Source organism: Cyprinus carpio, chromosome A21 (assembly GCF_018340385.1).
Source record: "Cyprinus carpio isolate SPL01 chromosome A21, ASM1834038v1, whole genome shotgun sequence".
Classification (NCBI taxonomy): Eukaryota; Metazoa; Chordata; class Actinopteri; order Cypriniformes; family Cyprinidae; genus Cyprinus; species Cyprinus carpio.
Window position 1 is genome coordinate 14,749,701 of NC_056592.1, and position 20,502 is coordinate 14,770,202.

The 20,502-nt window shown below is 37.4% G+C and overlaps 3 protein-coding genes and 2 long non-coding RNA genes across 7 annotated transcripts; 3 read left to right on the forward strand and 2 right to left on the reverse strand.

Moving 5' to 3' along the window:
* Window positions 1-287: 287 nt before the first annotated feature.
* Window positions 288-3,653, forward strand: LOC109106179 (cell wall integrity and stress response component 4-like). Of its 2 annotated transcripts, XM_042711541.1 has the most exons (6): window positions 288-381; window positions 624-701; window positions 991-1,110; window positions 1,178-1,219; window positions 3,273-3,368; window positions 3,527-3,653. In XM_042711541.1, exons 1-6 carry the CDS (start codon window positions 321-323, stop codon window positions 3,580-3,582), a joined length of 453 nt encoding a protein of 150 aa, XP_042567475.1. In that variant the 5' UTR covers window positions 288-320; the 3' UTR covers window positions 3,583-3,653. The 2 variants fall into 2 exon arrangements, with proteins under 2 accessions (XP_042567475.1, XP_042567476.1); XM_042711542.1 differs by lacking the exon at window positions 1,178-1,219 and having other exon boundaries at window positions 3,527-3,597.
* Window positions 3,654-3,746: 93 nt separating this feature from the next.
* LOC109096638 (endothelial cell-specific chemotaxis regulator-like) lies at window positions 3,747-6,101 on the forward strand. Of its 2 annotated transcripts, none has more exons than XM_042711007.1 (5): window positions 3,747-3,938; window positions 4,014-4,112; window positions 4,192-4,225; window positions 4,499-4,566; window positions 4,694-6,101. In XM_042711007.1, the coding sequence occupies exons 1-5, from the start codon at window positions 3,875-3,877 to the stop codon at window positions 4,792-4,794; spliced, it is 366 nt and encodes a 121-aa protein (XP_042566941.1). In that variant the 5' UTR covers window positions 3,747-3,874; the 3' UTR covers window positions 4,795-6,101. The 2 variants fall into 2 exon arrangements, with proteins under 2 accessions (XP_042566941.1, XP_042566940.1); XM_042711006.1 differs by having other exon boundaries at window positions 3,750-3,938; window positions 4,496-4,566; window positions 4,694-5,037.
* LOC109096642 lies at window positions 5,485-7,465 on the reverse strand. The gene is made up of 4 exons (XR_002018959.2): window positions 6,796-7,465; window positions 6,096-6,263; window positions 5,859-5,945; window positions 5,485-5,618 (listed from the first exon to the last, which is right to left on the reverse strand). It is a non-coding gene; the product is annotated as an uncharacterized LOC109096642 (long non-coding RNA).
* Window positions 7,466-7,471: 6 nt separating this feature from the next.
* Window positions 7,472-15,120, forward strand: dnajc18 (DnaJ (Hsp40) homolog, subfamily C, member 18). Its single transcript, XM_042711481.1, has 10 exons — window positions 7,472-7,502; window positions 7,539-7,741; window positions 9,148-9,343; window positions 9,418-9,563; window positions 10,125-10,337; window positions 10,497-10,609; window positions 11,755-11,864; window positions 11,939-12,111; window positions 12,184-12,335; window positions 15,073-15,120. The coding sequence occupies exons 2-10, from the start codon at window positions 7,600-7,602 to the stop codon at window positions 15,118-15,120; spliced, it is 1,293 nt and encodes a 430-aa protein (XP_042567415.1). The 5' UTR covers window positions 7,472-7,502; window positions 7,539-7,599.
* Window positions 15,121-18,748: 3,628 nt separating this feature from the next.
* Window positions 18,749-20,453, reverse strand: LOC122134175. The gene is made up of 2 exons (XR_006153033.1): window positions 20,206-20,453; window positions 18,749-19,142 (listed from the first exon to the last, which is right to left on the reverse strand). It is a non-coding gene; the product is annotated as an uncharacterized LOC122134175 (long non-coding RNA).
* Between the last annotated feature and the right edge of the window lie 49 nt (window positions 20,454-20,502).

Below are 20,502 nucleotides of genomic sequence, written 5' to 3' on the forward strand. Positions count from 1 at the left end.
GCCGCAGCTACTTCTCCCTCAAACCAGAGCTCGGTGCCCACTGACACACACCCAAACACACGCTTCCCAGCAGGACTTTATAATACTATGTGCACTCCCTGATGTGTTGCTATTATATCCAACAGGAAACAGATTTGGACATACTGGTTGATGCTTCAACCAAATTCACTCGCTCAAGAACATTTCCGTAGTTTTTCGGCTTTGTTTTTCATTTTTTACATCAAAAAAAATTAAATTAATAAAATCATTATATATATCATACAAAACATACCACCCCTCCTTAGTATGATGATAATAAAAAAACGCATTTGGATTGAGACATGGAGCAGCTCTTTTTTCTTCTCATTCACGTATTTGCTTCTTCATACTTAATCTCAGCAGGTAAGTCGATCAGAAGCCAATTTTATATATAATTTTTGTATATAGTAAAAAGAAAGGGAAAAGTGTAAAACAGTTAATGCTGAAATGGGGGGATTATTGCTAGTGATCAAAGTTGATCAAATGTTTTCTGGCTTAAATTGCAGTAGTCACTGACTATGTATGGTGGCCCTAAAATCTGTGGTCATTTTTTATATACAGCATATGTTTTTATGAAATGTATGATATCTGTGCAACTTGCACAGGAAATGACACGAGCATACAAACTACGTTACCTCCAAACACAAATGCTACTTCTCCATGTTCTGCTGATTCAAGAACAGGTGAGTATTTCTATTATATTGTGTATAATTCTCATATTCAAACAAGGTTTTTCCATATTAAAGATGTTTTGAACAATTGATAACCAACATTTTACCATTGTTAGGTAAACGTCTGTGACGGTGTAACTTTACTTGCACAAATAGACATGAAGCACTAAATGTCATTCTTCCTTCAGCCTGTATAGTAGTAAAATTTATAAATAAAATAGTTTTTATTTATTTAATCTGTGGTGAAGAAAAATCAATTACAGTTTATCTTTATGTAAATATATCTCTTTTTTTATTTCAGAAGTCCAAACTGAAAAAACAACAAATTCTACTTTTTCATCTCAATATGAGAATAACATGACCAGCCACACATCAAAAACTGTGAGCACAACCACAGCTCCTGTATCTTCTAGCCACACAGGTAAGGCACAAATATAACTTCAGTTAATGTGAATACACAGTAATGTGGACTGTACATGTTTGTCCAGGCAGTACTGATGGATCCAGCCTCTCTCTACATAGCACATCAGGTATTAATTATTAAGTGCTGGTAAAATAATAGTTCACCCAAAATGAAAATTTGTTGAAATGTACTCATGCCATCCCAGATTTTAGAAATTTAGCATTACATCATTTTCTCACCAATGGATCTTCTGCAGTGAATGGGTGCCGTCAGAATGAGAGTCCAAACAGCTGATAAAAAACAGCTGATAAAAAAACATCACAATAATCCACGTCCAAAGTAATCCACATGAACTGAAAAGTGAACTGAGAACTGAAAAAAAAAAATCTGGTGTTTCCAGCTAAAATATGAGTCCTCTATTCATAATATTTCTTTCTCCAGTAAACAAGTTGTCTTGTCTGAATCAGAAGAAAAATATGCCCAATTAAGCACCATTTACAAGTGAAAACAATCCAAAATAGTTCTAAACAAATATGTCTGTTGATCTTTATGTGACAGGTTAACACAGGATCGACTTTTTCACTGGAGGGAGCATTATAATTTCAGACTGGCATTTTGGACAGAAGCAATGGTTTAAAGTTATACCGCCTTAATAATGGATTTGTTTCTTACAAACACATGAATGGCTCATCTTGCTTCACAAGATGTTAATTGATGGTCGAGGCTTTTGGATTCCTTGTGGATTATTGTGATGTTTTAATCAGCTGTTTGAATTTTCATTCTGACGGCACCCATTCACTGCAGAGGATCCATTGGTGAGCAAGTGATGTAAGGCTAAATTTCTCCAAATCTGTTCTGACAAAGAAACAAACTCATCTACATCTTTTATGGCTTAAGAGTGAGTAAATTTTCATTTTTGGGTTAACTATTCTATATAAGGGGTCATATGACGCTGCTTAAAAGAACATTATTTGGTGTATTTGGTGTAATGCAATGTGTTTATGTGGATTAAGGTTTAAAAAACGCATTATTTTCCACATACTGTACATGATTGTTTCTCCTCTATGCCCTGCCTTTCTGAAAAGTCGATTTTTACAAAGCTCATCGGTCTGAAAAGCAAGGTTTATGCTGATTGGCCAGCTATCCAGTGCGTTGTGATTGGCCGAATGCCTCAAGCGTGTGACGGAAATGTTACGCCCCTTATCATATTGTGATGCCGTGTGTCCCGGCGCAATGAGACAAAACCAATAACACCCATTATAAACGAGGCATTTGTTGCATCCAGTGGGGACATAATTACTGATTATAATGACTTATACTGTCTTTTTATACATTGCATTGCGTATCACGCCATGTAAACATAAAACCATGTCTGCATTTGTGATTGGAGAAACAACAAACAGCAAGCTCTACTCTACACTGCTCAAAACTTGCATTTGAATCATCAGTAGCAAATCCGTTACATATGAAAACGTACTTACAGGCTGTGAGTCAGAAGCGCCAGACTGTCCTTGCAAAGTTGGAACTGCTCCACTTTATAGAAACAGACACCGGCATTGTAGACTTCTCTCACAGGAAACAGTCCTTGTCCTCTGCAAAATGTGCTGCACACATCTGAATATTTGGGTTGAAGTGTTCTGGAACAGTATTGCAAATACAACTGATTTCTAGTTGTGTCCTCTTTTGTAAGGCCAAACAAAGTAGTTTCGCTTTCACAATAAAACAGCGTCTCCACGACATGGCGGCGGCGGCAACAGCGAGAATAAAAGTTACGCCTTCTTTCTTTGCGTGAACATTTGGGCGGCGTTATGCAAATCTTCCCACATCATGACATAGACATGTGGGGGCGTGTTTAAACAAGGCGTTTTAGGAGGACGTGGTTGATGCTTAACTTTTACAAAGAATATCTCTTTGGATCTGAGACTTTAGTCTTTGCAACTTTACAGATCTTCTTTATGCGCCAAGAGCTTGTAACACTCCAAAGAGAAAGGAAAAATTGAAATTGCATCATAATTAGAATATTCATTATATATAGTGGAAGTATATGTTTGGAGAAGACTGCAATTTCATTATTTTGACTGCAAGTTGATGGCTTATTTTGCTTGCCTACTAAGTGAAATTCATTCTGAGAACTGAGGTTAACACAAATTGTATTAAAGTTATAAAATTGTGTATTACAGGACAGTCCAGCATTACCAGCTCCATGTTAACAACACCAAAATCCTACACTGACACAACTCTAAATTACACCTCATCCACAGCGTCCAAAATAACAGGTTTTACCTCCTTCTTCTTATTTGCCAATATATGAACAGTAAGTATCATTATAAATGTAAAAGGACAACATGTAATGGACAAGATATAGCTGAGGTTTGGGAATCAAAATCAGTGGAAGTGAATGACAGTAATGTAACCTGTACCATTGTTTGCTCAGGCAGTACTGATGGATCTGGCCTCTCTTCGCATAAAACATCAGGTAGTAATTATTAACTGCTGATAAATGAATAGCTCACCCAAAAATGAAAATTTGCTTAAATGACTTACCCTCATGCTATCCAAGATGTAGATGAGTTTGTATATTTGTATATCTTAAATGTATGGAAAAAAATGTCATTTGAAGATCATTTTGAGCATTTGTGTATGTTGAAAAACTGGTCATGCTGTACAGTACAGTCAAGCATTTATCATTTAAGAATACATTAAAACACTATTTCACGTGTTTGCTCCGTGTGCAGTGGGTGTTACTCCAAAGACTTTAAATACTGCTAATTCAAACATCAGCATGTCAGAGGTGACGGCAACACCTTCACAGGCACCAGACAGCGGCCTCACTTCGCTCGCCTTTGGTAGGTTTTATACCAATAAAATCTCATGATACAAATTATTTCTAGTGCTAAAATATTTCCTATCTGCAATTACAGGTGTGATGAGTCTTATACTCATTTTAATTGTTGTCATGGTGGTCTTGGTGACTGCTATCAACCTCAGGGGACGGTGTAGAGACATCAAACAACACAAGAGTGGGTTTCTCTCTAATTCTGTCAGTTTCAAGATTACTGCAATATAGTAATTAATGTTTTTTTTTTTATAATAATAAAGGTATTAAAAGCTGTGATTCTGTGGTGTCTGACAGGTGAGGATTTGACTGTGCATGTGTGGTTATCATCATTGTCTGTTTTACATATAAAATAAAATAATATAATATAATAAGAAAAAATGAAATATGAAAATTAAACAAGCATGAAGTTAGTGACGTTAATATACTGTACTAATGGGAAATGTAAAAAATAAGAAGCAGAAAATAAGAAAACCAAACAAATTAAATGCATTTACTATAATATTATGTACTATATTTAGATAACAGAAATGTTGGCAATTAAACAATTGTCTAAATTTTTGATCAAAACATGACCAGCAACTGTGAGAAAGAGAGCATCACTCTTGTCTCTGTGAGGACTATAAACACAGAAAACAGTAAGTACATGCCTTCCTTAGTGATTTTGTGACTGATACCGAGAGAAAAGCATCCCATTTTATTTTATTCTAATATATGAAACTGTAAATGTCCTTCTGTAAGACTTCACTTCACTTCTTTGTGCAGATACAGATTCTCCTCAGATGTCTTCAGTTCGTAGCACTATAGTGGATAATGAAGACCAAGAATTTTGCAGAGACTTGCTGTTCATCAATGATGGACTGTGATTTCACTCAGTTCATAGTGCATGAGATTGGAGGCTGCATACTATATTTATAATGTTAAATGAATGTGAACTAATGTGCCTCTAGCTGATGATCAGTGTACAGATAACACATCATGTTTATGACATACATTGGTGCACTCACTGCATATAAAATATCTCCTATATCAGACATGCTCTCATATATTAAACATGACACATCCTTCATTGATAAATAAAATGTCACTTTTGTGTTGATATTCTTTTTCAGATTAAAAAAAAAAAGAGTGGATTAATGTGTAATGTAATGTATTTGTAAAGTGAGATATGGAATGTAAGGCTTTGAGTCAAAAGTCCAACTACACAAATGTGTGTGTGTTCCTGTATAGGCCACATTTGGGATGATATATTTGTTTTGTGTCATTGTCCTGATGACCTTATTCTGAGGTCAGAGCTTCATAAACCAAGAGAGACATAGAAAATGTGCTTTGAGTCCAGAACTGCAAATCACTGCTGTACATTATAGTTCTTGAAACATTGGTATTTCCATCAGGCATTAGAAAAGTTTGAAAATGGCAAAATACAATTATATACAGCACATCTGACCTTCTGTACTTACCTGGCACTCTTGACTGGTAAAGTGGTAAATGTAAACCAGATTAATGTCCAGATCATTGTTTTCCTGATAAAACAGCACATTTTGTGTTTATTTTCACAAACACTGTGTTTTAATGTGGCACACAGGTGTAATATATTAATGGAGGAATCACACCAGTGATGGCAAACACTGGGGCCATGAAAGGATCCAGACGCAAGGCTGACCCTGTCCTCCATGACTTACAGAGGGGCCTGAAACACAAATGCAGATTGTACAAATTAGACAAAAATATTTCATAAGGTATAAACTTGTTATTTATGCAGTGTATGAGGATTGACTATATGAGTTACTGCAGGTATTGAAAGGTAAAATAAGGAAGCTAATGTTCATATTCCGATAATCAAACTAAACCACCAAAAAGCCAAAAATAAACAACAACAAAAATATCAATATGTCTTCAAAATCATTTTAGCTTGTCTTTGACTAGGTACCTTAAACCAGTCATGGAAGATCATCTCCTTCAGATTTCCTCTGCTCTGGGTCACTCTTCAGACAGCCTCGGATAAAACGGCAGCATTCTGTGCAGAAAGATGGAGAGATGTCTGCTGATTATCTTCAATGTTACACTCGCTTTCTATCAAGTAACTGATCTGCATTTTTACAATGTGTGACTGTGATGTTTACATTGTGATTAAATGATTAGGAGACGTTTTGATGATCAGAGAGACCTTGTCTTTTACCATCAGTACATCTCCTGGATGGGGCCTCGTCAGTGTCCTGCACCTCACCCTGCTCCACCTGCTCATCCTGAGCTCTGGTGAATTTGGGATGAGACAAATATCCGCCGAAACCTCTTCTTCTTCTTCTTCATCTTGTCTCGTTCTCTCCTCTCTCTCCTTTAATAATAATATTGATATTATTATTTATTATTATTACATTCAGTATATTTTTATTAAATTATTTTTATTTACCCTACATATTAATTAATTATTGTGGTGTAAATTCAATAATAATAATAATACTCATCGTTCTTCTTATTATTATTATTATCATTATCATTATTATTACACTGTAATATAATAAATTGTAACCTCAGCTGCATTGGCCAGAAATTTAACAAATTTGATCTTGTGATCTTGACTTGACATATTCTGAGTAGTTCTGAGAAAATCTCTAGAATTTGTTTGCCGATTTGATAATTTAGCTAATGCAATGACATGCATTTTAAATGTGGCTAAAATATACAAAAATATATATATATTTTTTTTTTTTTTTGAGGCCACTGTATGATACATTCAAATTTCTGGACCAGTTCAACAATACTTGAAATGGTGAAAGCTTAAAAGACATCATACTACAGTATCATACCACTGTTATATAATTGTGTGATTTAATGTGTGTATTAATACACGTTTCACTTGATCTCACCTGATATTAATGAAAAATCCTGTTGAGCTACCTTCATAGTTGACTCTTATCATAATGTGTACAAAGATATGATGTTGGAGGACAAAAACTCCTTGTCACAGCCACAAGAGGACGACAGGCAGCGCTTTCATCTTGAAAATGATGTGCATCCCTTAACAGCCGACATTCAGTAGTTTGTTTGTGTTGTTGTATGTGCTGTACGTACATATGAAACCCTAGCGAGGTGAGTTGTTTTATGAGTTCGTTTGAAATAATTCTAATCTAAACGAACAGTGTCACTGTGGTCAGTGTATGCGAGGAAAAGCTAACAAATAACACCCACAACTCGATGAACACCCACTGCAGCATCACTCATTATCCCCGAGTGCCAGTTTAGGATTTTCATGGTATTGCCACCATGCCATTTACGGCAAGGCATGTCGCCTTCTAATTGGCTGTTTGAGTTGTAGTCCAACGCAACATGCGCTTCCGCTTCCGTTTAGCGATGGAGGAGGTTACAAGCAGTATTGCATTTCTGTCTTTCTCGCACATTTTACAATGACGAAGCCAAATCTAATATAGAAGGTCAAACATGAATTTTTTTGATAATAAATTCATATCCGACTAAGTCGCGTTAAAAAGAAGATGTCTGACATCGGAAGTTAAATTGTTGTGGTTTCATTAGCATAGCGCACTATTACAATCCAAAACTCTTTGTTTTGATTATTTTACTTCTGTTAGTTCTTAGTCACGTCATTTCAATCTTGCTTCAGTTCGTGCACTCTCGTCATTTCACGCGGGTTTGAGGAGGTGTCATTGCTGGAAATGTCACCGTTTGGGATGGACCGAGAGGAGTCTGACAGGCTGATAGAGAAAGCCAAGCTGTGTTTGCGCTCAGGTCGCAAAGAGAAAGCCTTGCAGCTGCTGTACGAGGCGCAGAAGATCTACCCGAGCACCCGGGCCAGAGGTTTGTATCATGCTGTTATGCTTTGATTGACAAATCAGGTGTGTTTGGTCAGTGCCCTGAAATAGAAAGTGCAGCGTCTGGTTGCTGTGCGTTATATAATCTGTCCCCTGGTCAGCGGTGGGTTTGAGTCTCCCAGTGGTTGAAAAGATCTGACATACGACGTTTTGAAAGCTGTGGTGCCTCTCAGTGGAGAATGATCTTGCGAAACACGTCCTGTTGGAATTCAGTCTTGAGAAAGAAATAAAGAACTTGTATGATAAGCTGTATAATTCAGCTTTTCGCAGTTTTTTTAAAGGAACAGTTCATCTAAAATGAAAAACTTGTCATCATTTACCCTCATGTGGTTCCGAAGAATGTTAGTAACCACTGACTTCCATTGTCTGGCCAAAATACAGTAGAAATCAGTGGGACCCAAAACATTTTTTTAACATTTCTGAGGGTCTTAAAAACTCTTGATTTGCGTTTCCACAAATTAAGGCCTTAAAGAGGTTTGAGACTAGAGCAGAATGTATTAAATTCAAGTTATGGCATGAAATGTTGCATAGACTGCAAAATATTACCTATGTCTATATCTTTGTTTTGTTTTACAATACAAGTATCTAAACATTCTTTAATCAAGATACTTTTACTTGAGATGCAAAATGAATTTTGTATATAGAAGTCTAAATTTAAACAAATTAAACCAAATTAAATAACAATAACAAACAACAACAAATATCAAACGTATGAAACCAGTAAATAATTGTGCACAAGATATTTGTTCTTTTTTTAATTATACATGCAGTTCATTTTTGCATATATTTTAATTTAAGAATTTTTTAACATTTGCACTGAAACAACAAATTCTGATGAAGAACATCACTTTCGTGCTGTGTGTTCAGAAGGTACAATGAAAGTTGTTTCCATATTCTAGCTGTGTGTTTGTGTAAAATTAATTAAAAAGCAATGGAGATTGGTTAGAAGTTCTATTTTCAAACTCTGAAGTGGTGCTTATGTAACTCATTGTGTTCTCCTTAGAAACTTACATTTAGAGAACATGTTGATGTATAGTGTTCCCTTCAATTTGGTCCTTAAATTTTCTTTAATTGATCGTAAAAAGCTATTTAAAAAGTCTTAAATCCACCTTCATAAAACTTGCAGAAATCCTGTTAATAGAAATGGGGGACCAGCAGAAAAAAAAAACTTGATACTAATACATGATGTTAGTTTTTATTTTACAAAACTTTATTACACTATTAAATAAATATTTTTTAAAAACAACATAAACATTGAGTAATAACAACATGTACATAGGGTTTAGGTTTGGTTTAGGGTTAGTTGCATGCAATTATGTATAATTTACTGTTATTGCTAAAAGAAATGTCATTACAATCAATTTAAAATTTCTATCTGATTTCTATTATTAGTACTGATTGATGCAATTGTGAAGAATGGCGGCACTCCCCCTGAAGAGGAGCGTACCTACACACCTCCACCATCCTGGAGAAGCTCTGAAGACGATGGCCCGGCTCCACATCGGCGACCCAGTAGTCAAGAGAGAGCAGAGGGGTCCAGCGACGACAAGAAGAGCTACACGGAGGAGCAGCGGCAAGGAGTGCTCAGGTACTGACAGGAGTAGTCACCCAAAAATGAGAAATCAGTCATTGTTTGTTTATCTTCTGCCTAAACCTGTGCAGGATAAAGAGATGCAGAGACTTCTATGAGATTCTGGGGGTGCCAAAGGATGCTAGTGATGACGACCTGAAGAAAGCCTATAGGAAGCTGGCGCTACGCTTCCACCCGGATAAGAACTGCGCCCCTGGAGCGACTGATGCTTTTAAAGGTATCTAATATGACCACTATGACTCTCATATGACCATTATGACCACTGCTGGTGCTAAAAAGTTTGGGTTGGTTTTAAAGAAAATGAACACTTTATTCAATAAGGATGTATTAAAGTGATCACAAAATACTTTTAGATTGGTACAAAAAAATTCTACTGTAAATAAAAGCTGTTGTTTTGATGTCTCCATTTATCAAAGAATTATGAAAAAAAAAAATCCACAAAAACAGTTTTCAGCATTGATAATAAAAAAATGTTTGTTGAGCACCAAATTGGCATATAAGATGATTTCTGAAGGATCATGTGACACTGAAAACTGGAGTAATGATGCTGAAAATGTAGCTTGCCATCACAGGAATAAATTACATTTTAAAATTCAAATAGAAAACATTTAAATTGTAATCAAAGTTTACAATGTTTCTGTTTTTACTGCATTCGTTTAATCAGATAATAAGAGACTTCTTACTTTCCCCAACGTTTATATTTATATTTAGAATAATGTATATATAGTTCATACTGAACTTTAATATTTGGGTTTCTCTGCTCTTTTTCTCTATTCAGCTATAGGCAATGCATATGCAGTGCTCAGTAACCCAGAGAAAAGGCAGCAATATGATCAGTGTGGGGACCAGGGCCCTGGAGAGACATCCAGTCATACTTCAGCCCAGCCTACTCATACGTATGGACACCACCGCACCTTCAGCAGAGACTTTGAGGCTGACATCTCTCCAGAGGAGCTCTTTAACATCTTCTTCGGGGGCAGGTTTCCTACAGGTCTGAACCTCTGTTAAAAGCATTACAGCTATAGAAATCGTTTTCATTAATTTGCATTAATGTGTCCATCACATTTCTCTGTTCCAGTAATGAATCCAATGCAAGCTAAATATTTTGGTCACGTATTTAAAAAAACAAACAACTCTTATCCTCATGCAGGCAACATCCACGTATACACCAACCGAGGAGCTTCTTACGCTCATTATTACCAGCCCCGCAGACGGCGTACATATGAGAGACGGGAAGAAGAGGTGGAGGAGAGCCACAGTCAGGTGAGAAGATCTTGATCATATAGGTGAGGAATCTAGTTATGAGCTAATAGAAGACTAAGCAAATAAGGGTTAAAAATAGGGTTAAAGGTTAAAAAAACACATACTATGTCGTTAGAAATGTACTTTTTGTATTAGAGGTCGACTGATTATCAGAAAATCTTAAATGTCATTTATATATAATTTTGTCCTGTAATGCTTGATAAAGTAGAGTTTGTGAGTACAGAGCTTATTTGTTTACAGCTGTTACCGGGGAAACCGCTATATCTCCCGCTCCAATAGCGCCTCCTGCTGGCACAGAATGAGTTTGCATTTGCAAGTCTGTGGGGAAACACTGGTGTCTGTCACCTGCAATAAACAAAAAACAAAAATCAGATCTATTATATAAAAGGTGTAATTACTATGAATTAGGCTACTACTTCTATCACTATCTTGTACCCTGCAATAAACATTTACTCAAACTCTGTTTTATTATATGAAGGGGGAAAAAAAAATCGGCATCATATATCGCCAATCAGCTGCCCTGATTTCTAAATATTGGCATAGGCATCAGCCAGAGGAAAACCCATATCAGTCGACCTCTACTTTGTATTCAAGTTGGTTTCATATGGTTTAGAAAAACTAGCTAGTTTAATGACTTATGACATTAAAAAAAAAATTTAAATTTAAAATAACATTTAGTTGATTCCAAAAATGTTTTATTTATTTTTTTGTTTTTTAGTTGATTTAGTTGATCCACATGACATTGAATGTTATGTGGTGTAATGAGGTCATCTGCATGGTAGAATTTCTTGTTGGCAGACAGAAGTTTTTCAAATATTAATAAACAGTTTTTTTATATATTTGTGTAATGATAATATTTAAAATTTTAAATAAAATTTATTCCTTTTAGTGAGCCCTTGTTCTTTGATATAAGAACAGAAATACATTTTTGTTCAGAATTTTAACGACATGGTTGGCACCGATAGCCTTTTGGCCAGTGCGCCGATATATAACTCGGCGTCCTGAGTTTGACTCCTGGCTCGTGGACCTTTCCCAATCCGGCCCCCCTCTCTCTCACCCACTTTGCTTCATGTCACTGCTATACTCTCCTATCAAGTAAAATGCTATAAAATGAACAATACTTGTTCCCGTTTCTCTTCATGTAGAACAACTTCACAGCTCTGCTGCAGCTGCTGCCGGTGCTAGTGCTCATTCTGATATCTGTATTCACTCAGCTGATGGCCACCAACCCCCCCTACAGCCTCTTCTACAAACCGTAAGTCAACCATGACACATGGTTCAAAACATCCGCTTTAGAAGAAAAGACCTGACATATACTGTCTCTCACAGGTCCATGGGGTTGGTGGTGTCCAGAGAAACCCAGCACATGGGTGTGCCATACTATGTGGATAAGAGTTTTGAGAAAGAATACCGTGGTGCTGCTCTGGACGAGCTGGAGAAGACTATTGAGAACGACTATATTGACCACCTACAGACCAGCTGCTGGAAAGAGAAGCAGCAGAGTATGATGCCTTTTCATCCATTAGGTTATGAACATAAACTCCTGTATTACTAAAGCTGTTGTTTCTTTTCAGGATCTGAACTAGCTAATCTGGGCCAGCTGTACCGAGACGAGCGGCTGAAGCAGAAGGCAGAGACCATGAAGCTGGATGCCCTCCCAGACATCAACCTCTTCATAATCAAACAGATATTAGAATTAGTCATAAACGCCCTCCAAGACAGCATGGTCAGCTTAATCAAAGAGCTTTTAGAATTGGTTATATATTTCAATTTACTCGGGTGGGTCATCTTTTTGGGAAGGAGAAAGGAAGAGATGTGTTAATGAAGGAACCCAAGCTGATTTTCTGAAGAGCATCCATGAATGGGGTGAAGTCTGATGGCCTTTGGCTCATCTGATTCAGCTGCGATGCACAACTGTGGGTAACTCATGCGAGCGCCTGGTATTTTTTTTTCTTACATTAAGGAGCACCAACTCCAGGCTGGCCAACAGGATTAAAGCTAGTGATTGTTGTTTATTAGTTGCATTTAAGCTTATTTGTTAATAGGAATTTAACTTATTCCATAACATATTTAATTTCTGAATTTGTGCTGTGAATTACATTCATCAACAACTTTTAATAGAAAGCTACTTTTTTGTTTTTGGAAACAAATGGTTCTCAAATACAGGGATATAAACCACTACAGCTTTTCAAAGCTCTCTAGACGTAGCAAGAAAAAAAAAACTTATGTGCATTAAATTTAAATAGTTTTTCAGTCCTTTGTTACAGTGCACTAACAAATAAACATAAAAACATTACCTCTCAACTATTATTTAAAATGCTCATTTATTTTTTATTTTTTTTTTTTGTGTGAAGAAGGTAAAAATGTTTAGTGCACTGACAGAAATGCTAAATGCCATTACCTCTGATTTATTAATCTGCAGTGTTTGATTTATATTTTGGCACTTTATTTGTCTTAAGTTCTCATGTTATTGCATGCATCCATCCATGCATTCTCCCTGCCTTGTTAGTGTTCAAAGGTGTTACTGGCAAAGTTTATTTTCAATAATTATAACTAGGCAAATAACCGTTACTGAGCATCTGTTTTGAACTACAATTAATGTTTTAACTCTTGTCACTGAACACTATGTTCTATATATAATAACATACTATATATCTTTAGCACAAATTTGAGCATGAAGGCTAGGATGTTCTGAAGTGCTACAGGAAGCGTCCACTCATTTGGGATGAAATAGAGTGTTGGATGTGACGTAGAGAGTTTGTGCCAGTGGTGGTATTCTGATCTTGTTTCCATGCAGTCCAAAAACTGCTGGAAGTTTTTGTTTGGATTGAGTGTGTTTTTGTGCTGCTTAAATAAAACATTAATCAAACATGGTTTCTCTGTGGTCTGTGATTCTCACAAGTTGTATGCTTATATGCTGAATTCATTAAGTATTGACCAAAAGAAATTGTCAGGAAGAGGTGATCATGTCAGTATCATAAATTATAGTTGTAATTTTACAGCTCTTTTTATTGCATAAAAGCAATAATTAATTCAAAAATTTGATAAATCATTTCCATACAGTTAAAGGGATACACCATCCCAAAATTAAAATTTTGTCATTAATCACTTACCCCCATGTCGTTCCAAACCCGTAAAAGCTCCATTTGTCCTCGGAACACAATTTAAGAAATTTTGGATGAAAACCTGGAGGCTTGTGACTGTCCCATAGACTGCCAAATAAATAACACTGTCAAGGTCCATAAAAGGTATGAAAGTCGTCATCAGAATAATACATCTGCAATCAGATGTGCAATCTGGGTTATATGAAGAGATAAGAACATTTTTGTAAGCGAAGAAAACAAAAATAACGACTTTATTCAATAATTCTTTTGTCAACGGTCTCCTCTGTGTCTCTCATTATCACCATATGCTGTATGCTCAGAGCCCGTCTACGGAGAGCCTTCCCACTCCCTATTAAGTCCTATTGTACCGAATTTTGGTTGCAGTTCCACCAGAGTTTCACTGGGGGCGATCGCCATGAGTGCAAAATGAATGGGAGTCTATGGGGCTGGACGGCTAAAAATTTGTCCCTTTCACACAAATTGCCGTTGAGAAATCTCAGATCTGATTGTAGGTTTTGCAAGTTCAACATGGGTTATAGGTCGAAAGTTGAAATGAACGAAATACTTATGTCCTTTCGATTTCTTTACAGGTTGAGTTGTTGTTGCCCATAACACGCTAGCATTCTGCTAATGACGTATAAACGTATGACGTCATTGACAACCAATTTTAAAAGACGACTTTTTAAAGCAAATAAGTGACTAAAAAATCTAAACACCCAGCAATGTGTAATTCCTTTTGCATATCCTTTCGAATACAACATTCACATTACTAGACAAAAAATTATATCCTGAGAAAAGTGGATTTTGAGGGGTATACAGCCATTGACCCTCCATTCATTCTGCAACTCGTCCCTGTGAGCACCCTTCCTATGGAATCAGAGTGGCAACTGCAACCAGAAAGCCGGAAGTGTAGTGAGAGTGAAACTTCTCGCAACACCATATCTTAAGACATTCTCTGGTATACTCTTCTGTGTCATCCGCAGCCACAAGAACATGCTGTTTCTCCTACGTGTATTTAGCTTTGATTTGAAATAAAACAGCGCATTCTGGGGGCGCGGATGACACAGAAGAGCATATGGTGCTATGGAGAGAGACACAGAGGAGACTGTTGACCAAAGGAACATATTGAATGAAGTCGTTAGTTATTGTTTTCTTCGTGTACAATAAAGTATCTTGTCGGTCGCTTCATACAACGGTGCGGTTGAATCACACTGAATGTCGAGATGGACCTATTCTGACGATGCTTTTCCTACTTTCCTGGACCTTGACACTGTTATTTATTTGGCAGCTCATGGTACCAGTCTCAAGCCTTCCTGGTTTATCTCAACTCATCAAAAATATCTTAAATTGTGTTCTGAGGACAAACTCGAAGCTTTTTCGGGTTTGGAACGACATGGGGATAAGTGATTAATGACACAAAACAATTAGTCATTTTGGGATGGAAGTATCCCCTTTAAGGTCATGAGTGACCCAAGACATTTTCAATAAATAATGACAAAAATTTGATGATGATTTATCATGGTTTTAGTTTTTTTTTTGATACGCGTCATTTTAAATCAAATGGTCCTCTGCCAAATCTTTAGGTGAAATTCGAGCTCAATCAGACTCCATATCGATCCCATATCATCTGCTTTACAATCCCAGTCCTTTTCTTACAATCAACAACAAGCCATCGCATTCCCATCTTTCTCTCCATCAGTCCAACAACCAATGCATTGAACCAAGTTCCTGCTCTACATTTTGTTTTCATTATTGAGACACCAGGTTTTGCGAACTCAGATGGAAGGTCATAATCTGGAAGACAAATGATCTGGTGCCATGACCGCTATTGCATTACTCATTACTACCCTGTTCCGTCACACCACCTTATACCATAAGGCCTTCAGCAAGACTTTGATATAGACACAAAATTCATATGTCTTCTTTTTTCCTGATAGTTTTTTATTCTTACACTTCTTTTTTTGTCTTTGTTGTCATGCGGCCGGCTAGGAAAGTCCTTGTGGCCCTCACCTGATTACCAATGTGTGAACTCATTATTTAAAATCTTAGGATAAAAAAAAAGTAATTTAGTTTGGAACACGACTCACGAGAAATACAAACATCATGAGCAGAGAGTGAAAACAGGATTAAAATGCTCAGTAAGCATCTGTTTCTTACATAAGAAGGCCTTTTAATTTAACCATGTGGTTGTTCGCGGCTGGTGCAATGTTTGTCTCTGTTCGACCGATAAGAAGACAAAAAACTGGCATATAGCACCATACACTAGAAAGGCACTCGCATCGTACACAAAACAAATCGATTAGCACGAACACAAAATCATTCTCACAAAATTACATACACACAGACATATATGCACAGGTTTTCAGAACTAGATCCCATCGTTGTCCAATCCTACACCACAGGGCGCCAGTGAACCCTCACGACCTCTGCATGTTGTAAGCGTGATTTATCGACATGGTTCAGACACACTGAACTGGTCTGTGTCCCTGAGATGGCTGCACCACTCAAATCACGTGGTAGTTCAAGAGGACAATCCACCCACTGGCTGCGCATTTCTTTTTCATCTTGAGGTCGGTTCTTCTATAGCGCAGCCGGCCGCCCCCCTTGTGCCCGCCCGTCCTGCAGAAGAGAGAAGGAGGGTCCAAAGTCACTGTAAAAGTGGCATACACCACCCCAAATGACATTTTTGTACCATTAATCACTTGACCCCATGGCCGTTCCACAACCCGGAAAAGCGGCGTTCGTCCGTCGTGCAAACACAAATGGAGATAACGGTGGATGAGACCCGGAGGCGTGCGACTGTCTGTGTCTATCTCCGCTGCGGCTCGCCATATCACCGTATGCTAGCATTTTTTGCGCGTTCTGTACTCATCCTCCAAGCCCACAGGGTCGCTGGGTTCTTTTCTTACTTGTATTTAGCTTTGATTTGAAAGAAAGTAGCGCATCCTTGTTGCGCTGATGATACAGAAGAACATCACACCATACGGTCAATAATGAGAGAGACACAGAGGAGACTTTTGACAAAGACAACTGTTGAATAAAGTTATTTTTGTTTTCTTCTCTTAGAAAAGTGTTCCCAATATCGCTTCATATAACCCATTGCACGTCTGATTGAACAGATGGAGTAATTCTGATGAACTTTCATACCTTTTATAAACAGGGACCTATCTGACCCTGTTATTTACTTGGCATCCGAATGGGAAACAGTCCACAGGCAAATCTGGGTTATATGAAGAAGGATAAGAAAATTTTTGTAAAGCGGAAGAAAGAAAACAAAAATAACGACTTTATCAATATTCTTTTTGTCAACGGTCCTCATCTGTGTTCTCTCATTATCACCATATGCCTGTATTCTCAGAGCCCGTCTACGGAGGAGCCTTCCCCCTCCCTATTAAGTCCTATTGTACCGAATTTTGGTTGCAGTTCCACCAGAGTTTCACTGGGGGCGATCGCCATGAGTGCAAAATGAATGGGAGTCTATGGGGCTGGACGGCTAAATTTGTCCCTTTCACCCAGATTGCCGGTTGAGAAATCTCAGATCTGATTGTAGATTTTGCAAGTTCAACATGCGTTATAGGTCGAAAGTTGAATGAACGCATACTTATGTCCGTTTCGATTTCTTACAGGTCGAGTTGTTGTTGCCCATAACACGCTAGCATTCTGCTAATGAACGTATAACGTATGACGTCATTGACATTTTAAAAGACTTTTTAAAGCAAATAAGTGACTAAAACATCTAACACCCAGCAATGTGTAATTCCTTTGCATATCCTTTCGAATACAACATTCAAATTACTAGACAAAAAATTATATCCTGAGAAAAGTGGATTTTGAGGGGTATACCGCCATTGACCTCCATTCATTCTGCACTCGTCCTGTGAGCACCCTCATATGGAATCAGAGTGGAACTGCAACCAGAAGCCGGAAGTGTAGTGAGAGTGAAACTTCTCGCCATATTAGACATTCTCTGGTATGCTCTTCTGTGTCATCCGCGCCACAAGAACATGCTGTTTCTACGTGTATTTAGCTTTGATTTGAAATAAAACAGCGCATCCTTGTGGCGCGGATGACACAGAAGAGCATATGGTGATATGGAGAGACACAGAGGAGACTGTTGACAAAGGAATTATTGAATGAAGTCGTTATTTTTGTTTTCTTCGTGTACAAAAAGTATTGTCGTCGCTTCATAACGTTGCGGTTGAATCACTGATGGCAGATGGACTATTCTGACGATGCTTTTCATACTTTCCTGGACCTTGACACTGTTATTTATTTGGCAGCTATGGGACAGTCTCAAGCCTCCTGGTTTTCATCCAAAATATCTTAAATTGTGTTCTGAGGACAAACTGAGCTTTTTCGGGTTTGGAACGACATGGGGGTAAGTGATTAATGACAAAATTTTCATTTTGGGATGGAGTATCCCTTTAAGGTCAATGGTGACCAAAGATTTTCAATAAATAATGACAAAAATTTGATATTATTTCATGTTTTAGTTTGTTTTTTGATCTCGTCATTTAAATCAAAATGTCTCTGCCAAATCTTTAGGTGAATTAGAGCTCAATCAGACTCCTTCGATCATATCATCTGCTTAAATCCAGTCCTTTTCTTACAATCAACAACAAGCTCGCATTCCCATCTTTCTCCATCCAGTCAACAACCAATGCATTGAACCAAGTTCCTGCTCTACATTTTGTTTTCATTATTGATAACCTGTTTTACTCAGATGTATGTCATAATCTGGAAGAAAAGATCTGTCCATACAGCTATTGCATTATCATTACACTGTTCCTCACACCATTATACCATAAGGCTTCAGAAGACTTTGAATATAGCACAAAATTCATATGATCTCTTTTTTGTGATGCTTTTTTTTTACCTTTTTTTTTTGTTGTTGTTGCTTGAAAGTCATTGGTCCTCACCTGTTACATGTGTGAACATTATTTAAAATCTAAGTAAAAAAAAAAAAGTAATTTAGTTTGGAACGACACAAGAATACAACATCATGGCAGAGAGTGAAAACAGGATAAAATGTCAGTAACATTGTTCTTACATAAGAAGGCATTTTAATTTAAATTTTTTGTCCTTTCGACCGGTCATTCACCAATACCTATAAAGGCACTATTCGTACACAAAACAAATCTTTAGCACTACACAAAACACATCTCACAAAATTACATACACACAGACATATATGCACAGGTTTTCAGACAGTCCCATCGTTGTCCAATCCCAAACACCACACTCCAGTGAAACCCTCACGAACTCTGCTGTTTAAGCGTGTTAGAGACATGGTTCAGACAGACTGTCCTATGTTGTCTTCATCACTCAGTCACTTATTATCATTTCAGAGGAATCCACCCACTGGCTGCTCATTTCTTCATCTTTAGGTCTGCTTCTATAGCGCAGCGTCGCCCCCTGGTGCCCCCGTCCTGCAGAGAGAGAATGAGTCAAAGTCACTTTAAAGGGATACACCACCCCAAAATGAAAATTTTGTCATTAATCACTTACCCCCATGTCGTTCCAAACCCGTAAAAGCTTCGTTCGTCTTCAGAACACAATTTAAGATCTTTTGGATGATACCGGGAGGCTTGAGACTGTCTGTGTCTATCTCCTCTGTGTCTCTCCATATCACCGTATGCTGCATTTGCGCTTCTGTATCATCCGCGCCACAAGGATGCGCTGTTTCTATGTGTATTTAGCTTTGATTTGAAAGAAAGCAGTGCATCCTTGTTGCGCGGATGATACAGAAGAACATACACAGCATACGGTAATATGGAGAGACACAGAGGAGACTGCTGACAAAGAAACTGTTGAATAAAGTTATTTTTGTTTTCTTCTCTTAGAAAAAGTGTTCCCATCGCTTCATATAACCCAGATTGCACGTCTGATGACAGATGGAGTATTCTGATGACAACTTTCATACCTTTTATGGACCTTGACACTGTTATTTACTTGGCAGTCTATGGGACAGTCACAGGCCTCCCGGTTTTCATCCAAAATATCTTAAATTGTCTTTCGAAGACGAACGAAGCTCTTACGGGTTTGGAACGACATGGGGGTAAGTGATTAATGACAAAATTTTCATTTTGGGGTGGAGTATCCCTTTAAAGCAAGTCACTTTTGGGGTCACAATTTTTTACAGCAGCTTTTCCAGATCACTTTTAAATATATGTTAAACAGAGCATAAAATCTGACAATTATGGTATATAAAAAATTGCCAGTAGTCTCCAGTTAACAAAAAGGTGATTTCTCAAAAAAACGACAGGCTTTAACTTCACCCCAAAATGAAAATTCTTCTTCTGTTCAGCATAAAAGAAGATATTGTAAAGAATGTTGATAACCAAACAGTTGCTGGTAGCATTCACTTTCATAGTATTTTTTTCTTACTATGAAAGTTAATGGCTACCAGCAATTGTTAGTGATCAACGTACTTCAAAATATCTGTAAAAAACAGCGTTGATAAGGGGTAAAAGAAGCAGACAGGATACTTACAAAGAGAGAAAGAAGGAATGCAGGAGAGGCCATGGGAACACAGTCCTGTGAGAAGACAAAGGTCGAATACACATTCAAATGCAAAAGCAGTTTATAGGTGGATGTTGCATTGAAAAAGGCAAGAAAAGAAAGATCTGAATCTGGTTTCATAAATGTTTGTAAAACTTGACTGTATTATATCAGTCCAATGATCTGCAGAAGGTGCGACTCAACTGGACTGACCAAATTTAGACATCTAATGTAATGTCTTTCATATCACTCAGCAGTCTCTCTCTCCTCACATAAAATAATAAACCA